Source organism: Rhopilema esculentum, chromosome 21 (assembly GCF_057945365.1).
Source record: "Rhopilema esculentum isolate cy_ngs chromosome 21, ASM5794536v1, whole genome shotgun sequence".
Lineage (NCBI taxonomy): Eukaryota > Metazoa > Cnidaria > Scyphozoa > Rhizostomeae > Rhizostomatidae > Rhopilema > Rhopilema esculentum.
The window spans coordinates 8,178,351-8,195,358 of record NC_142835.1 but is presented as its reverse complement, the minus strand read 5'-3'; the positions used below and the strand labels follow the sequence as shown (position 1 = coordinate 8,195,358).

The 17,008-nt window shown below is 37.1% G+C and overlaps 1 protein-coding gene across 1 annotated transcript; it reads right to left on the bottom strand.

Moving 5' to 3' along the window:
- Positions 1–3,665: 3,665 nt before the first annotated feature.
- Positions 3,666–11,993, bottom strand: LOC148957698 (uncharacterized). Its single transcript, XM_089115019.1, has 10 exons — positions 11,852–11,993; positions 9,825–9,886; positions 9,492–9,568; positions 8,603–8,697; positions 8,134–8,189; positions 7,462–7,632; positions 6,110–6,334; positions 5,362–5,514; positions 4,111–4,210; positions 3,666–3,855 (listed from the first exon to the last, which is right to left on the bottom strand). Coding segments are annotated over exons 1-9 (906 nt in total). The 5' UTR covers positions 11,854–11,993; the 3' UTR covers positions 3,666–3,855; positions 4,111–4,145.
- Positions 11,994–17,008: the final 5,015 nt, after the last annotated feature.

The window sequence follows — 17,008 nt, the reverse complement described above, 5'->3', positions numbered from 1 at the left end:
ATTGACGAAACAAAACAAAAACAATGAAAGACAAACTACGTATGAGACAAGATTTCTAAAACTACTTATCGGAACCTTTCTAAGGTCTGAATATATTTAAATGTTGTCTCCAGGGGAGTCGTGAAGGGGGGTGCAGGGGTGCGGTACCCCCCCCCCCTCCATCAATTTGTCTGTCGGCAAATTAAGGACCTTTGCCGGGCAAAAGAAGCTATTTTTGTACTCACCCTGAACTTCGGAAATATTGGAACTGCATTTTCAATTTGACATAAGCGACTTTTGATATATCTGTTCCTGAGGCTTTTTTAGCTTTAAGATTTGCACGGTAATATAATGATGCTTCTCAAAAAATATTGTTTCCAAGAAAAGAGAACCTTTTTCATACGATATGCTTACTAGCATGATCTGCAGTAAATTTCTTAAAGAGATGAAACTGGAAACAAAACTTTTATACGCTTAGGTGTCACCTATTTAAAATACGATTCAGTTTTCCATAAATGAACAGAAATAGCACGTGTGACTGCAAAAATAGCAGCTTTAATATTGTTTGACATCATAATGACGTCGCAAAACGCATACAAATTCATTTTTTCTGCTACTTTCAAGTTCCTAATTGTAGGGGGGTCTAATAAGGAAGAGAGGGGTTGACATTTTTTTAAAAAACCCCAAAATGGGGGTCATAGTAGATTGAAATGCTTAAATTTTCCAAAATTATATTTAAATTGGGGGTGTTTAAATAGCAATTTTACATGAAAAGCATAATTAGGGGGGTGTTAATAAATGGAAATGGATATGCAAAATTTCTGAAAAATGGAGTTTACCCCCCCCCCCTACAATTAGGAACTTGAGAGTACAGAAAAATAGTATGTACATTAACCCCTAATATCAGAGAATTGTGAATTTAGCAAAAAAGGTAAGAATCTTCAATCTTCTCCCTTATTCGAATCATTTCAAAATCCGCGGGTGATATTCCCCCATCGGTTTTTTAAATTTTATTGATTTCTTATCAGCCAATTTGTGTCAATATGTAAGAAGCTGAAAATAAGATACATACATACATAGCTGTCAGTCAATGTTACCAGGTGCGTGAAACCTATTGCTCTTCGTGATAAGTTCTATCGTTTCAATTGTACTTTCCGCTGTTTCTCGTTTTTCAAATGCATGAGACTTACAATTGACACCCCCTAAAACTGTTTCTATAGAAAATTCATTTGCTATCTCAACTGCCCATTTTCAGATTTTGCTATTTTTAACAAATTTCAGCCTCCGTTCAGAACTGGAGATAGCGAATGTCAACTGTATGTTGAAGTTATTTAAGTTCTTTAAGAAATGCATTTATAAAGGAAACATAGCGACGGATACATAACATGCAAGAATGGGTACAAATAGACATTTTTGAGATTCAACTTCTATTTAGTGAGTCAACGTTATTTCCATTTCAACATTATTTCACTTCGGTCCTTATTACCCTGTAAACAGCATTCCTTGACATGTGACCATATAACGTCGACCCTAAAAGGTCCTTAAGGATCATTTTGTCAAATCATATATTATTGGGTATTTATCTTCACTTTCCAATAAAAGAGCTTTGCTCTTCTATCATTATATCATGGCGATATATTTTGGAGCACAAAATCATTTCTTCTCCTCTCATACGGTCAAGAAAATAATTTAATCTCTTCTTTGCTTTCATTCATGGAGAGAAAGGACAGAGCATGAGGGAAACCTCCTATTGTTTAGCTGACTATTCTTGCATGTTCTCCCAAAAAAATGCTTCAAAACGGAAACAAGATAAAGCATGTACATATGGCGAAAAAGTTATTGTTGTCGGTGGCAGCTAAACTATTTTTCCAAAGCAGCGCTGGTTGGGACCGGACTGGACCGATTCTGTCCCCTGTCATTTTTCGGTGATTAGCCCTTCCTAGAAAATGCGCCCACTATATGCCTTACTTTACTGCAATACAGCATGGTACCAGCAGAATTGGGACCAGCTTTGGGTGTGATAGACAGAAATACTAAGCAGATGGCTAGATCGGGACCGACTTTATTGCTATCAACTTTCAACTGGGACCGGGTGGGGAAATTATTGGGGGGGGGGTGACACCCCCACACCCCCTCATTTGCGCCCCTGATTCTGTGTATTATTTTGAGAAAATTTGCGTCCGGCAAGTGTGTAGAATTCCCTCGTTCCGTTGAGAAATTGCCAGATTTCCGCAATCTACGACAAATTTCCCTAAATTCTGTTCTTCCGCAAACACTGATGAAATCTTCATTTGGAGAAAAAAGGCAAGGGTCAACCCGTGCCTTGCAGACAAATATTCTTGCTGGTAATAACTGCGGGTATGAATGCAGAACACGGGAAAAGGTGAACCACGTTGAAGTATATATATTTGTCTCAGGATTTTCCAATTTCCAAGTCCGGGTTTTCCGTTTTTCATAACTATTTTCCGGGTTTTGGGTCCTAAGTACTCTCAAAACACCCTCTTTTTCATGTGCGCACTTCTCAAATCAAAAATTTGCAATTTTTGGGATTATACGTTATCTCTTTATCTGGTAAAGAAGGGCATAAAGGGAATATTACAGGCCCAGCATCGAGCTGTAGTTTTGTGCAGCCACTTTGAATTTGCACTGAATATGGCAGTGTTTTTTGACACTTAGTAACAAAAATTACTAAGATGGAGGGTGTCAATGAAAAAAGTTGAAAAACTGTCAGAATTGAAATCTTCATCTTTAAATTAGTTTATAATGAAAAAATCATGTTGTTTGGACCGTTCGGTCGCAAGTTACTTTGTTTTGAATATTTAGATATTTCTTTAGATTTGACTGGAATTTGCTGCTGCAGTGAAAAAATTTCACTAGAGTCAGCCCGGGCTGAGTGGGCCCAGGTTGAGTCAGCTCGGGCTGAGTAGGCCCGGGTTGAGTCAGCCCGGGCTGAGTGGGTCCGGGTTGAGTAAGCCCGGGCTGAGTGGGTCCGGGTTGAGTCAGCCCGGGCTGAGTGGGCCCGAGTTAAGTCAGCCCGGGCTAAGTGGGCCCGGTTGAGTCAGCCCAGGCTGAGTGGGCCCAGGTTGAGTCAGCACGGGCTGAGTGGGCCCGGGTTGAGTCAGCACGAGCTGAGTGGGCCCGGGTTGAGTCAGCCCGGGCTGAGTGGGCCCGGGTTGAGTCAGCTCAGGCTGAGTAGGCCCAGGTTGAGTCAGCCCGGGCTGAGTGGGTGCGGGTTGAGTCAGCCCGGGCTGAGCGTGCTCGAGTTAAGTCAGCCGGGGGTGAGTGGGCCCGGTTTAAGTCAGCCCAGGCTGAATGGGTATTATCATACTTTATCTTATTCACACACTTAATGATTTTGCATCGATAGAATTTGCGATATAAGATGAATATATTCAGCACAATGCTAGAAATATGACATTCCCGTGCAAAGTTCATTTTCAGTCAATTTTAGAAGAACAGGGTAGGCCTTGTGTTGATAAAATTGAAGAAGAAAGTTACTCCCCCACCCCTGTAGCTTTCCTTAGTATCACACCCGTTTACAATCACGTTTCAGTTAAAAGGTATCCTTAGGGCTTTTCAAATTGAAAGTGAATTCGTGACATAGAAAATCAAATGATTCAGAAGGAAGGCTCGATTTATTTTACTTGACATTACTCGTGCAGGTAAGAGGCAAGAGAGCGTGCAAATTCTTGCAATCATTTGATAATCTAAACTTCAATTTCTGAAATAAATAAATCATGAACTCTGTGCATGTAATTTGCTACTTTGCTTAAGATGCTAATTTGAACCAAATATTGTCCCCTTTTGCAATATCTCTTCTAAGGAAGCGCTGTTTATAATAAACGAAGTCTACTCTTCACATTGCTTTCATCTAACCTAGAAGAGAGAATTCGTAGCAATTTTAATTAATGCTCTATCTATTTTTTGCAATTATCATTATGGCAATAATGGGTCCGTTATGGCAGTAAGATTTACATGATATGAATAAAAAACGCAAAGCAAAAGAGTATAAATAGACCTTATTTAGAAATAGTGACAATCTCTCTAGTTAGCTTTGTTAAAAGAAAATAACTTTTCATAGACTAATTGACTAAAAAATGTTACAATAACTAGATTTTAAAGTGAGCTGACCTTTGGTGAAAATGCACTCTAGTATTTGTGAACCATTAGGCTGGGAGAACAAACTTTTCACGTTTGACGGGGTTTGACCACGGTTTTGCTGTGCTAGGTTCTGCATATAAGAAAGAATCAGTATTGATAAAATTCACAGCGATTCGTGCAAAAATACATGTAATAATAAAGAAACAATAATAACATAAAATAGTAAAAGCAAGAAAATAGAAAGACACAAAGCATACTGCTGTATTTTGCTCTTGGCCCCATTCAGTCTACATACATAGCATTTTCTTCCCAACATACTCTCGTCTCCTTTTTTAACATTGTTTGCGTTTCGTTCTTTCCTTTTTGATCCACTCCACTCTGCTTCTTGCTAAATTAAAAGTTTCCTACGAAGCTCTTCCTGGGTTTCACCTTAATAACTGATCCAGCTTTCAATCTGGCAATCCACAAGGCAAGTATTTTGTCAGAAGTCAACAATTTCATTTATGAACAATTTCATTTCATTTCAAGAAATCGAGCATGCAAAGATTTCTATCATTGAGACAAAACTATCAAAATACAAAACCCTGTCTAGATGAGAAGCTCTGTACAAGTCTCTTGGTTCAGAAACCATGGATATTTTCAAGACCATTATTCATGCTTTTTCGGGAGATAAATCATCCAGACCATGCACTAGCCCCCGTTTCGGGGTCATGGCATGCGCGTATTATCGCCTGAAACCCTTGACGGGAAGTTCAAGAGTCGTGTAGTCACCACTGATCTCAAAAAAGACTGGATCGAGCTACTCAAGCCCAGCGTTGATTCCACATTGCAGAGTCCATGTTAGGACCTTGCTGTATTGCATAATTAGTTTATGTAAGAGGGAATCCACTGTTCACTAACACTAATTTTCCTAGGTCTGTTCCTAGATTATTCAAGAATTCGACGATTCATGCACAGTCAAAAGCGCAGCACTGTGTGCGTACCGTTTTCACCAACTGCAGCCCTAAGCTTTATGCGCTAGAAGTCCCAACATGAAGAGATTCGAACAATTCCTCGTGCCGATGTAGGAGAACAATGGGCAATGATATAGGTTGTTCGATCCAGTCTTTCTTTGAGATCGAACAGCTGTGCGAATACTGTTACTAATGCGCATGTGTCATGACCCTGCGAAATTAAGACGGTACTGTTTCGAAATAAAATACTGAAGGTTTCGTCTCCCGAATAAATGTTGCATGTGAGAATGGGGGCATTTTGATGGCATCTATTTTTCTTGAGCCTTACCAGTTGTTAACGTGTAAACGCTATTTGCATGGTCCATTCCAACGCAATCGTACGAATTGTAAGGACATTTGAAGAAATCTTTTGCAAGGCATCTTTCCGAATTTCCGTCTTTAGCGTAATTTATGCTAGATTCATCTCCAGTCCAGCATTCACCTTAAAGAAATTGTTCGGATAGGAAGATTACATTCAAGAATAAAGGAATTCAAAAGAATTTGGGCATCACATAGGGTGACCATTTTGGCACACGTTTGTCACTGTAGTGAGAAGATCAAATGCATGGTGATTTTGTACAGCCTACTTTATTAACGTTGAACAAAAAGCAGAAAATTTACTCGAAAAAGCAATTTAAGGGCACGATGAAACTGGACGACTGGCTATTTTTTACTGTATTGTCGTATGCACTTGTAGGGAGGGGCCTTAAAGTCAGCATGCATTTTCATTAGATGTTATTTAAAGGACAGTGCCATTCCTATCATACGCTTGTTTGACTATCTGTAAGATTAAGAAAGTTTTATTCACAAGTTTCATACGACAGAAGAAGAATAAAGCCAAAAACGAATATCTAACCCATTCCTCAACGTTATAAAGAATTGATGAAAGAAAACCAGGGGCTACATTCACATAAACAAGGGGGTTTTTTTTACATTCTGCCTCCCTATGACGCTCGAGCTTACTACGTTACGTCAAGGAATGGAATAAAATAGAATAGTATTCATTTGTGCCTGTCTAAATAAATTGCAAAACACACCGTAAAATTGCAGTGAAAATGTTTTGCGTCCAAGCTCTTTGGCCTTCTTGGCACATCGGCAAATCATCTGGGGTGAGTAGGTGTTCCAGTTTTTCCAATCAATCAAATGATCGTTCCAGTTTTCGATAGTGTAGTCACGTTCGTTCATGACGTAGTCTGGAAGTGGTCTTGGCACAGTTTGCTTGTCTTTAAAACACCCAACAGGTTCGTAGTAAGTGTCGCAGCCTGAGCGAAATTAAGATTTTTTTATCTCAAGGTAATGGCAGCAAAAAAATATCCATACAAGTATGAATTAGTTGTACGGGCTAGAATTCCTTACACATCTTGAATCAGAGAATACTTTTTATAACAACACATCTTTTAAGTTCACCAAGGTTGGATTCACCAACAATTATAACAATGTAAGGGCATGACTAGCCTCTGATGAAAAATTAGAAGAAATAAAGCGATGTTCTTTTACAAATTTTTCTAACGTTAACAAAACAGAGCAGAATCTATCAGCTAATGAAAAATTCCGCGAAATATATCATGCAAAACTGTTATTTTTGTTTTGAAAAAACATTATAATGTGTAGTTGAAGAAAAATAATTTGTGAAACAAGAACAACATAAAGAGAACTCAAAAAAATAAGAACATTGAGCCTTTGGAGAAATCATCTAGTTTAAAAGATGAAAGTGTACATCTTTCTCCAATCCCAAAAACTTTTCGATTTAGAATCCTAGCAGGTTATGGAGGCCAGTTAGTATCGTTGATAATTGGCTTTTCATTTAAGAGATAGCGTGAGAATAACAAACGTTAAGAAAATATTACTAGGTAACATGGTAATGTTTACTAGTAAAGTCAGCAAGTCTTAGAACTTCAATAGTATTTTGTCATTCGCATCAGCTGTTTCTCACTCCCCTTGAAACAATGTTAGCTTATTCTCTACAGAAATAAAATATTCAAACGCAACCTGTAATTTTGAAAACATTGATTAGCTTGAAAATGGGTGGATTTCTAATATTGTTTGGGGAAAGGGGGCAACTCGGCTATTTCTATAGTCATCAAATGAAAATATCTCGAGAATTGACTGAAACTGCTCAGGTGTTCCAAGTACGTTTTGCAAGCAGTGTAGCTGACACAAGGGACACGATATCCCTTTTTTGAACAAAGTTTTGGTCATAAATTATCCCTCGTTCAAATTTTTTGATTATTTTAGATTTTAAACAATAGTTGCAACAAATAAACTGATGCACTAAATTTCCTTAAAAGACTAAATTATTTATCATTGAGACGGTAGATAAAAATTTCCTAAGTTGTATCAAGGCTCACGAACTCAATCAAACAGAAAATGAAATTCAATGCGCCCGTACCTGTAGGTGCCACTTTATATACGAAGTTTGTTAGTGTTTCACCCGAACAAGCAATGTCTGTTTCATTTGCACATTTACCCCATCTCTCGCGAATTCCATCATGAACGCAGTTTTTGGACTTTCCATGCTTAGCATAATCCAAGTGACCTCTCATGCTGCCCCAGCATTCCCCTGGAGAAAACATAAAATTGGCCCGTAAAAAAGCATTAATTCATTTATTGGCTAGTTTATAGCCAATATGTTTTAAAATGTTTGCTTTTTCAAAGCCATTTTCAAGTTCTGTACCACCAAGGAACTGTTCACATCAATTTTTTATCAAACTGAAAAAAATTTAGCTAATTTGAATTGAAAAACGTTAGCAGATGCACCTTCAGGCGAAACTAAGGATTCCAGTATGAAAGAGTTTGAAACAAATAGGCAGATAGTGACGCAAATGCCATTTATCTTCAAAATCATCCGAGAAGTGCACTTATGGAAGCTTCTTTTTAAATTATTACACAACAATCCCAATTAAATTTTCCTTTACATCATTAGGGTCTTAAACTGTTCTGTCAATAATCTTTGCAACGCAAAGCATTTAGGATTAAAGCAAAATAAGTTAAAACCAGTACTGTTTCTATTCGACCTGTTCGAAAGACGAGGCTTTATCTAACTGGTACGCTCGCTATTTACCATAAAACTGAATTCCCATGACTCTAAATCCTTTCTTAAATGCAACTTTAGCACAGCTAAAAAGGAAGTATGAGGTAATTTATAGTTCGTAAAGCAAACTGTATTAAAAAAGATATAATTTTAACGGCTATACTGATTATGGTGATAATAGCGATTAGCATGAATATAATGTTGTGGTGTTAACAAAAATTTCAAAATACTCTGGGTATTTAAAAGCCAATACCTTTTTTATAGCAGAAACAACCCCCTTTTGTTACCTTTAAGTACAACTTCAAACTTTGTGCAACTATCCTTTCATAAAAAATTACAAAATACCTATCAATTTCTATTCATTTTTGATAGCGATTGCTTTGCGGAACAGATTTCAATGAAAGTAAAATACTCCCTCATATCCGATTGGCCCGTCATTGGAAGTAGCTATTCACTGAAATATTTGAACAACTTGAAGAAGTTATGAGAAAAAACTTACTCGCAGATAAATTTTGGTAGGTAGTCTTTCCAATTTCTCCAAGAAATCGAGTATCCCGCATAAATGTCACGAGAGCTGTCTCTGGCATTCAAGATCTAGAACATTTTCAAGACATTTCAAAATCCAGACTAAAATATCTTGAAGAATAAGAAATGTATGAGAGATAAAAGTAAAAGAAACAGAAAATTACTCTGTTTGCGAGCATGCACTGCTTTATCGCTACCCGTGTTCGCTTATTGATGTTCCTCAAAGGGGGTAAGTAATACCCAGCTCCCCCTCAGGAATCAAAAACTGGCTTTTCATTGGACAGATATCGCATCATTTACTGCTAACTCAGCAAAAATGATGGTCGGCACAGATTAAATTGCAATGAGTGTAGGTGAAATATTTGACAATTTTATCCAATTAAAAAACCCCCAAAGTCTCAAATCTCTTTAACAAACAGGTCTTCCTCTCGTTTTCCATATTTAATTTCTGTTCACTACAACTTTCACAATCACCTCTTTCCCAAGCGTTCATTTTGTTACCCTCCCTACCAGAGCCACATCAATTCGAGCGCAGAAATTAGAGGATATGAGTGGACGCTCCTCCTCTTCTCAGCTAGACGCTCCTCCGCTTCTCAACTTGGTTCCCTATCTAAGCATTTGAACTTCTGTGGCTCTGGTAACCAGACTATCATTGTGCATACATCGCAGTGTTCATGTGCGCAACAAGTATCATCACGCAAAAACGAGCTTTGCGGTTCGCAAGTACCTTCTAAAACGACTCGGTGGCCCTGGGTATATGACGGCTAATAATGTCTTTAAATGGCTTTAAATGTCAAATGTCTTTAAAGATAAAGGACCTATTTCATGGTTTCCCTTGAAAAAGGCGTCTGGATAGTGAATACCTCGGTTGTTAAAGCTCTGTCGTGATAAAGGTCCTCGTAACATCCAACTGGCTCCATCTTGATTGGGCAGGAATCAACTGAAGGAGAGAAAAATGTAACTTCTTTTGGACGATGAAACGAATCCAAGCAAATCCAGGATTAATTTATAGCAATCTAATCCCACTAATGGCAAACAAAAACACAGAAAAAATTGTTTCTTTAAAAATCTTGGAATCTATTTTATACATTATTATGTGTGCTCGCAATAACGCACAAATAGCATAAGAAAGGCTACAAAATACTGTCATTTGATCGATACAATACAAATTTCAACCTAACTAAAACAAAACTTACGTGGGTGTGAACATTCTCCGATGTACACTTTGAGCAAAAGCAAGAGAAAGAGAACCAATGCCCTGGAAGGAATTCAAACTTATAAAGTTTGATATGATATTTTATATTGATATTTTGTAATGCAATACAGTGGAATCCCGATATAATGAACCCCGGAAATAACGAACTTCCTGGTATAACGAACTATATGTCTGGTCCATTGGATTTGGCCTAACAAAATCCTTATAAATTCTCTTGGTATAACGAACCCCGGAAATAGCGAACTCTCGTTATTACGAACCAATCTTTAGGTCCCTTCATCATAGTTACTCTCGATATAACGAATTTTTCATAAATGTTTCATCTGTTTTTTTATTCATTTTTGTTGTTCATTTATCACCTCCTCTTGGGGGAAAATCATTTTTGTAATCAACAAAACATGCCGATCACACATTTAAAGCAATGGCTGATAGACTCAGTGCAGGAGATGAAAGTTTGATTGCGTCAGAAAATACAGCAAATGAGTAACTTGACACTAACGAATACCTTCTTACATATGTGACATTGGCAATGAGCGACGACAAAAACTTATTGAGATACCCAGATTGAGAAACAGAAAAAAAAGAACGTGAAGCAATCGAAGACATCATTCAGGCACCAACTAAAAGTGAAGTGATATCAGCTTTGCCAATCTCTTGGTCCCAAATCATAAAAGGAAAATTAAGATTTTCATTTTCAATGACCAGCCAGTTGTATTATTTGAATTCAGATTGGTTTTTTTGGAGTTCAAATGTGCATAGATGTTGTAGATAGCCTAAACAAGCATACAGCAGATTTTTTTGCCCTGAACTGCGAAAGGACCCAACAAAAAAGTTATCTCTCGGCAGGCTGCGTTTACACGGGGCCGGCCGAATATTTGGTCGGTCAAATATTTGGTCACTTAGGCCTTGCGTTTACACGGGGCCGGCTAAACGACCTCAAATTAGGTCACTTAGACGTGCAAATATTCGGCCACCTAGGAAAGCGTCCTTCTTGAAACTTGGCCGGCCGAATTCGCGAGCGGCCTCGTGTAAACGGTTATGGCCGGCCAAATATTTGCACGGTACCAAAAGGAGGGTGTCGATGCGTGTTACGGAGGCAAACACAAAATGGGAAATTGAAAATTTGGGGCCGAAATTAATGTATTGTTTTTGGTTAGAGTCACTGGTTAGATTTTGCGTTTGTAGCTTGTGCTTTTCTGAAAATATGAACGACTTTCGTCGAAAGACTCATTTTGAAATTAAAAAATAAAAAGCATAGCAAACATCGCAAATTTCCAATCATTGATAGCAGTTATGTCAGCCATCCTCTTTAAACAGAATTTTGTGAAGAGAGCACACGAGAACAGAGAATGAGAGAAGTTGTTTTGTTAGTTCTTTGTTCACAATGATTTTTGGATTCAAGTTTTTGACACATTGCTCAAGTCATAAGAATTAGGTCATTTGAGCGGCCCCGTGTAAACGCAACGCCTAAGTGACCTCATTTGTGGCCGGCTTCAAAAGCAGGCCAAATTTTTGGCAGACCAAATATTCGGCCGGCCCCGTGTAAACGCAGCCTTAAAGAACTCCCGATATAAGGAACTATTTTCTGGTTCCCTTCAGAGTTCGCTATATCGGGATTCCACAGTATGTTATATAGATTAATACCCGGCAGCAGACACATTCAATTTGTCCAAAAAATAAGAACAACATAAGAAACAAAGCAAGCTGAAATTTAACTAAACTCTAGAAAAAACCAGAAAAAAATCAAAAATGAAAGAAAAGCAACAGAAAGAAAGAAAGCGATAAGCAAAGTAGCATCTATTACTTTATCAAGAACATGTTATGTTCCGACACTAATAAGCACAGGAAAGTTCCTTTGTAAAATAAGAAATAAAATAAGAAACAGGCTTAGTCTATGCGAAAGAATTAGAAGCACAAGGCTAAAACTGGAGCCAAGTGTTCTGATAAAAAGCGTGTACCTGAATTGAACAACAAAGTCTTTATACAAATGTCTTAAAATGTACTTACATGTTGCTGAAAATCTTTTCTTAAGCACCAGCAGAACTTGAAGGTCCTTCCCAATGTGTATCATTAGCAATGATTGTCTCTCTTTTATACATCTCGGCTGACAATTGACAGCTCTATATTGATTGAACTGCCATCCGGTAGGGACTTCCCTCTACAGCAGCTGCTTTAGCAAGTTCGGCATAACGGTATGAATAGCCGATCGCAAGCAATGAACGCATGCAGACAATGCAATAGAAATAAAAAACAAATACCTCTTGATTCATCACAGTAAAATCAACGACAACTTTCATGATTCGAAACCTAAAAAGATAACTTTAACAGTTTTTTTCAAATGTGGCTCAAAGAATTGTCTTTTTTCTGAGGTTGTTGATAAGGAAATGTCTCGGTTTGCTCAGAGGAGCTATCTATACAGTCAGATGTCTAGGATAAAGCATGCAAATGTTATAAATAGGTTTATCCCTTTTCATGTCAAACAGATACCCTTAAACCTTGAAAACAACTGATTCACCTGCTTTGCATAAATATTATCGTAAAATTTCGCCGAAGATGGCATCCCGATTGCACATTTTAACCTCCTTATTTCCTAATTTTCTGCTATGTTGAAATGGATTTTGCGCTGGGCATTGAATCTCTAACATTATTAATAAATTGATTATAGAACTGTTAAACTCCATTTAACAGAAATGTTTTGATCTTTTGCATGCATAGAGAAGGCGAAGGTAGTATCGCATAAATATAAGAGCTTTGAATGTTCTTGGTGTTAATAGGAAGCTTTGCAGAGTCTGCTCATTGCAGAAATTAATATTTAAATAATTGCACGGGCGAAACATTGAAAACCCCTAAGAAAAATGCAAAACGGTTCGATTCAATCTGATCAATTAATCAAGCAAGATTATATAGGTGTGTTCTATCTTTGACTCTTCAACTACAATCCCGGACAACAAGAGTTGAGACTTATCACGGAAAGCTGACTTTTTTCCTCTTTACTTAGAAAGTAACACCCCCTCCCCCGATTAAATATTGATTGAATGATTTTAAAGGAGAAAGATAATAGAGCTACAAATCCAACATTGATTTTGGGGGAAAGCTGGGGACTCGAATTTACAGGGGCAACATAAGTAGAAAATTGCAAAAAATTGCGTCTCAACAATTTGGTCAAAGCCCCAGAGGGGTAATTCCGTTAGGGCCTGACAGGGAGGTCAAGTCGACTTGAAGGTCTTATCAAATGGCTACCAAATGGCCCAGTTTTGATGATAACATTACCATTTGGTGGGGGGGGGGGATTTAAAGTATTTGCTATAGTGTAGGGGGAGCTTTTAATCAGCAGCTTTGTTTAGTTTGCGATTTAATATATAAAATTAACAAGATCGTATCTTTCCTGATTTAACAACAGTCAATGGCGAAGAAACTTTTTAAAGGAGGACCAGGCGAGCACAAAGAAATGATTGCTACCAAGGGCATAATTCCGGTTCATCTGCTGCCATTTGAGGTTTATTGTTAAAAAAGACTACCATTTGGGGGTAATTTTTAGCAGTTTTGCTTTGGCCCTCTTTGACCCTGACCGGACTCCCCTGTTGGGAGTGCCCCCCCGGTTTTCTTGTCATCTCATCTTTGCAAACGTCCTAAAGTGGGTCGATTTGTAAGTTTTTAAAAGCGAGAGGTTGTCATATGTCATTCACAGAACACCAGTCTTTAAACAAGGAATACACTGGTAAAACGACTTTTGGGAAAAATTTCTTAGTACATGAGTTGTGAAATTTTTTCCTTTTTGACCTCCAACCACAACATGCAACAATTTTTATAATGCACTTTATACTCATTCATTGCATTCAGTAGGAGTAGAACTTCTTTGATATTCTACAACGGAATATATGAAACTTAAATATTTGACTCTTTCGCATGCATGCACACTAATGAATGAGGGTAAGGCGCATCATGCTACTGAGATAGCTTTTCTGGGGCCTGGAGCAAAAAGAGAGATGCGACTCGTGGTTACGTCACCAAAACTCTGATTTTTATTTTTGTTGTATTGTTGAGAGCTTTGTTAAAACTATCTCGGTTCTTTTTAAACTAGGGGAATCTGCTTTTCCTTGCCATTTTTTACTGCGGGCTTGATCTTCAGATCGAATAAGTATGATTTGGGTTTCTGGCAGATCTGCACAATTTAAAGGCATATTGCCATATCTTGAAGAGCACATTTCATAGGCAGAAACATTCTAAATTGCCTAATTATTCCTGGTATCTTAGCTGGCAAACCCCTTGCAGACTCGAAATATTAACGAGGCCCTGACTAATGAACTATTTTGCTTATTCCAGATTATGCTTTCCATACAGCATCCTCATTGGATAAATTCTATATAACTTCATTCATTGGCAAAATTCATGAAATTTGCTTTTTCTTGAAGTTTGCTTCCCATGATATTTGCTTTTTCTTGAAAGAGCTCTACTGATAAAAGATTCAACATTTTCTCATCATTAAATATTCAAAACTAATGAAATGGTTTCGGTGATCAAATATTTTTGAAAGTCTATATAAACAAATCACTGTCAGATTCACAATCTCGCGCAATAACAAAAAAATTTCATTTATCACGTGAGGTTTCGCTCAACTCTCGCGCATCTTGTTGACCTATTGATTTTGTTTATTTTTCAGCTGAAAGGGTTTTACTGAAAATATTGTCAATATGCCTCATAGATCTGTAGTTATGTTTTCTTAGCACCAAACAGCGACATACCTCAAGTCAAAATGTGAATACTGACAGCTGATGTTTGTCTAAAAGAAATCGCTTAATTGAAATTTGAAAAACCTCATGTTAAGTAAAGGGAATTAGGAGTTAAATTCCCATTGGTTAGACTATACAAAAGACCTATTATTACGGAGCCAAACTGCCCCTCGATATTTTTGTAAAAATGGTTGTATAAGGGTAATTGATTTAGCGATAAAGAAATCTGGAGAACCAGGAATTCTCTGGATTTGTTTTTATCTTTCAAGCCAGTTAAAATATATCATACCAGCATAAACTCTTGGTATTTCAATCTAACCAAGAACATTAGCTTTAACACTTTCAAACTAGGTGTAAGACATCATAATGACTGATGCAAGGAACCCGATTTACAAACATGATCAGGCAATTGGCATCAGGAGTTTGGGGAGGGGGTGTATTTTGCCAAGTAAACTCTTTCATTAGGAAAGATTTTTTAAATAATATCTAGACTTTTATAAGAAATTGATCTAACTGAAACTGACCCCCTTGAAAAACTAGCTTTTGCTGAAATAACAAATTTCATTAATGGATATACACGTTAGTAATTTTTAACATCAATGCCTCGGGAAGTGTGGAACGTTTTGCCCCCTTTAAAAATTACGGGAAATATCTTTTAAACTGATGAAAATAATTTACATGTAGAAATACAAGCACTGTTTAATTGAAGAAACTATTCTTCAATCTTTACAAAATTCAAACCTATTTAAATCGTTACTTTTAATAAAATATTGATTTAAGGACTTTAGTTTCATATAAAATTTGATAAAGGCCCGAAACAACAAAAACACTCAGTCGAGAGTGTTCTGTTATATACCTGGAAAATTGTTTGTATACCCGAACATTGTATAAATATCGACTTGAGTGGCAATTTTAAATGAGTTTTTACGATAATTTAGGCCTACGTTTTAATAGATAAGATTGAGAACAGGGGTGGAGAACAGGAGATCGGAGAACGGGTTTCTTTTCTGTTGTAATCGAGCAAGAATAATGCCAGCCTAAATATGGGTTTATTTAGCAATTACACTTTGTTTTGTTAACGTAGCTATTTCGACTATTAGACCCTGGCAAAACGACTAAACTTTTCACTGAACATTTGGCTAAACAAAAGTTGAGTGAAATGTTTAGTGAAATATTTAGTCGTTTTGCCAGGGCTTTAGTAATATTTTACAGAGCTTTTCTGGTAATTTCCTTGTACGTATAAATAAATATACGTAGTAAGTTAGATTCGAAAGATTCGGAGAGAGATACAGAGGGTACAGACATGAAAGGCTAAACGGTCGAAGGTAGCTAACCGTATCGCCAAAAAAGCTTGCGAAAGCTCTTGCGGCCCAGTTTCTATTCAGGACAGGCAGTGCTTGAGAAAGACTGCGCTGTACCTTGTTATATATCTTGGGATATTGTAATAAGTATTAGAGTTCGCGGAGAACCGTCGTTGTTTATGTTAGCTGTTTAGATTGGAGTTTGGTGTTGTTTTGAATTAGGTTAACATCTAAGCATCACAATAAACTTAATGAAGAAATAGAAAAAGAGTAACATTCGAGTAGGGAATAGATAAAGCGTCAAAAAACGTCAATGCCGCATGCTGGAAATTAATTTTTTGTTTATTTCGGATATTTATGTAAAGACGATTTTGTTTTTAAACTGTTGCATTGAAAAGGCCTAATGAAGAAAAAGTCGTCAAATTATCAGGTTGCTTGATATTTTTAAGGGTGTTTAACATTTATTAGCAAAAACGAAAATCTTCTCTACACTAGAAAAACAGATTCAAGTACTTTAGTTACGATATGGTAGAAACCTTCTACTGACTTCTCATTAACAATTTGACTGTTTTCGTTCAACAGAAACACTAAAGCTCTATTCTCAGAAAAATAGTCGACAATGATAAGAAACATGATTATTCAATTATCAGTAACATTAATCAGTGTAAAAAAAGCGTCTTAACAATTGCATGGTGCTAACTGAAGTTCCTTTATTTTCATTTCAATAAATGTCATTCCGTCCAACAGAATTCACAGGGAGTGCCCCATTGGCCAAAAGCGGTTTCATGAACAATGTTTCTTTCTTTAGAACTGTTAGTCAAGTTATGGTCTACTTATGAACAAGTAAACATTTTTCTACCTTGTTTAGTCATTTGATACAAAATGTGGCACTGGAACTTGGATTTCTGTTGGACGGAATTCCTTTGTTAAACTAGAATCCCCATTAAATCTTACTTTGCTGGTTTGCTACTTAGTCTTTCTGAAAAACTAATGTAAGTCTCTCGCTAGCATCACAGTTAAGGACTTATAGTACTGTTTGAAGAGCTTTGCTTTAATCGTTGCATTTACTCCATCCAACAGTTCCGTCCAACAGATTAATCATATAAACTATTAAATTTTAACATGAAACATTT

Coding starts and splice junctions, on each gene's coding strand:
- LOC148957698 (XM_089115019.1), bottom strand. Junction 8,698..9,491: donor ACAGAGCTTTAACAACCGAG/GTATTCACTATC, acceptor AAAATGTTCTAG/ATCTTGAATGCCAGAGACAG. Junction 6,335..7,461: donor ATATAAAGTGGCACCTACAG/GTACGGGCGCAT, acceptor AATTTCGCTCAG/GCTGCGACACTTACTACGAA.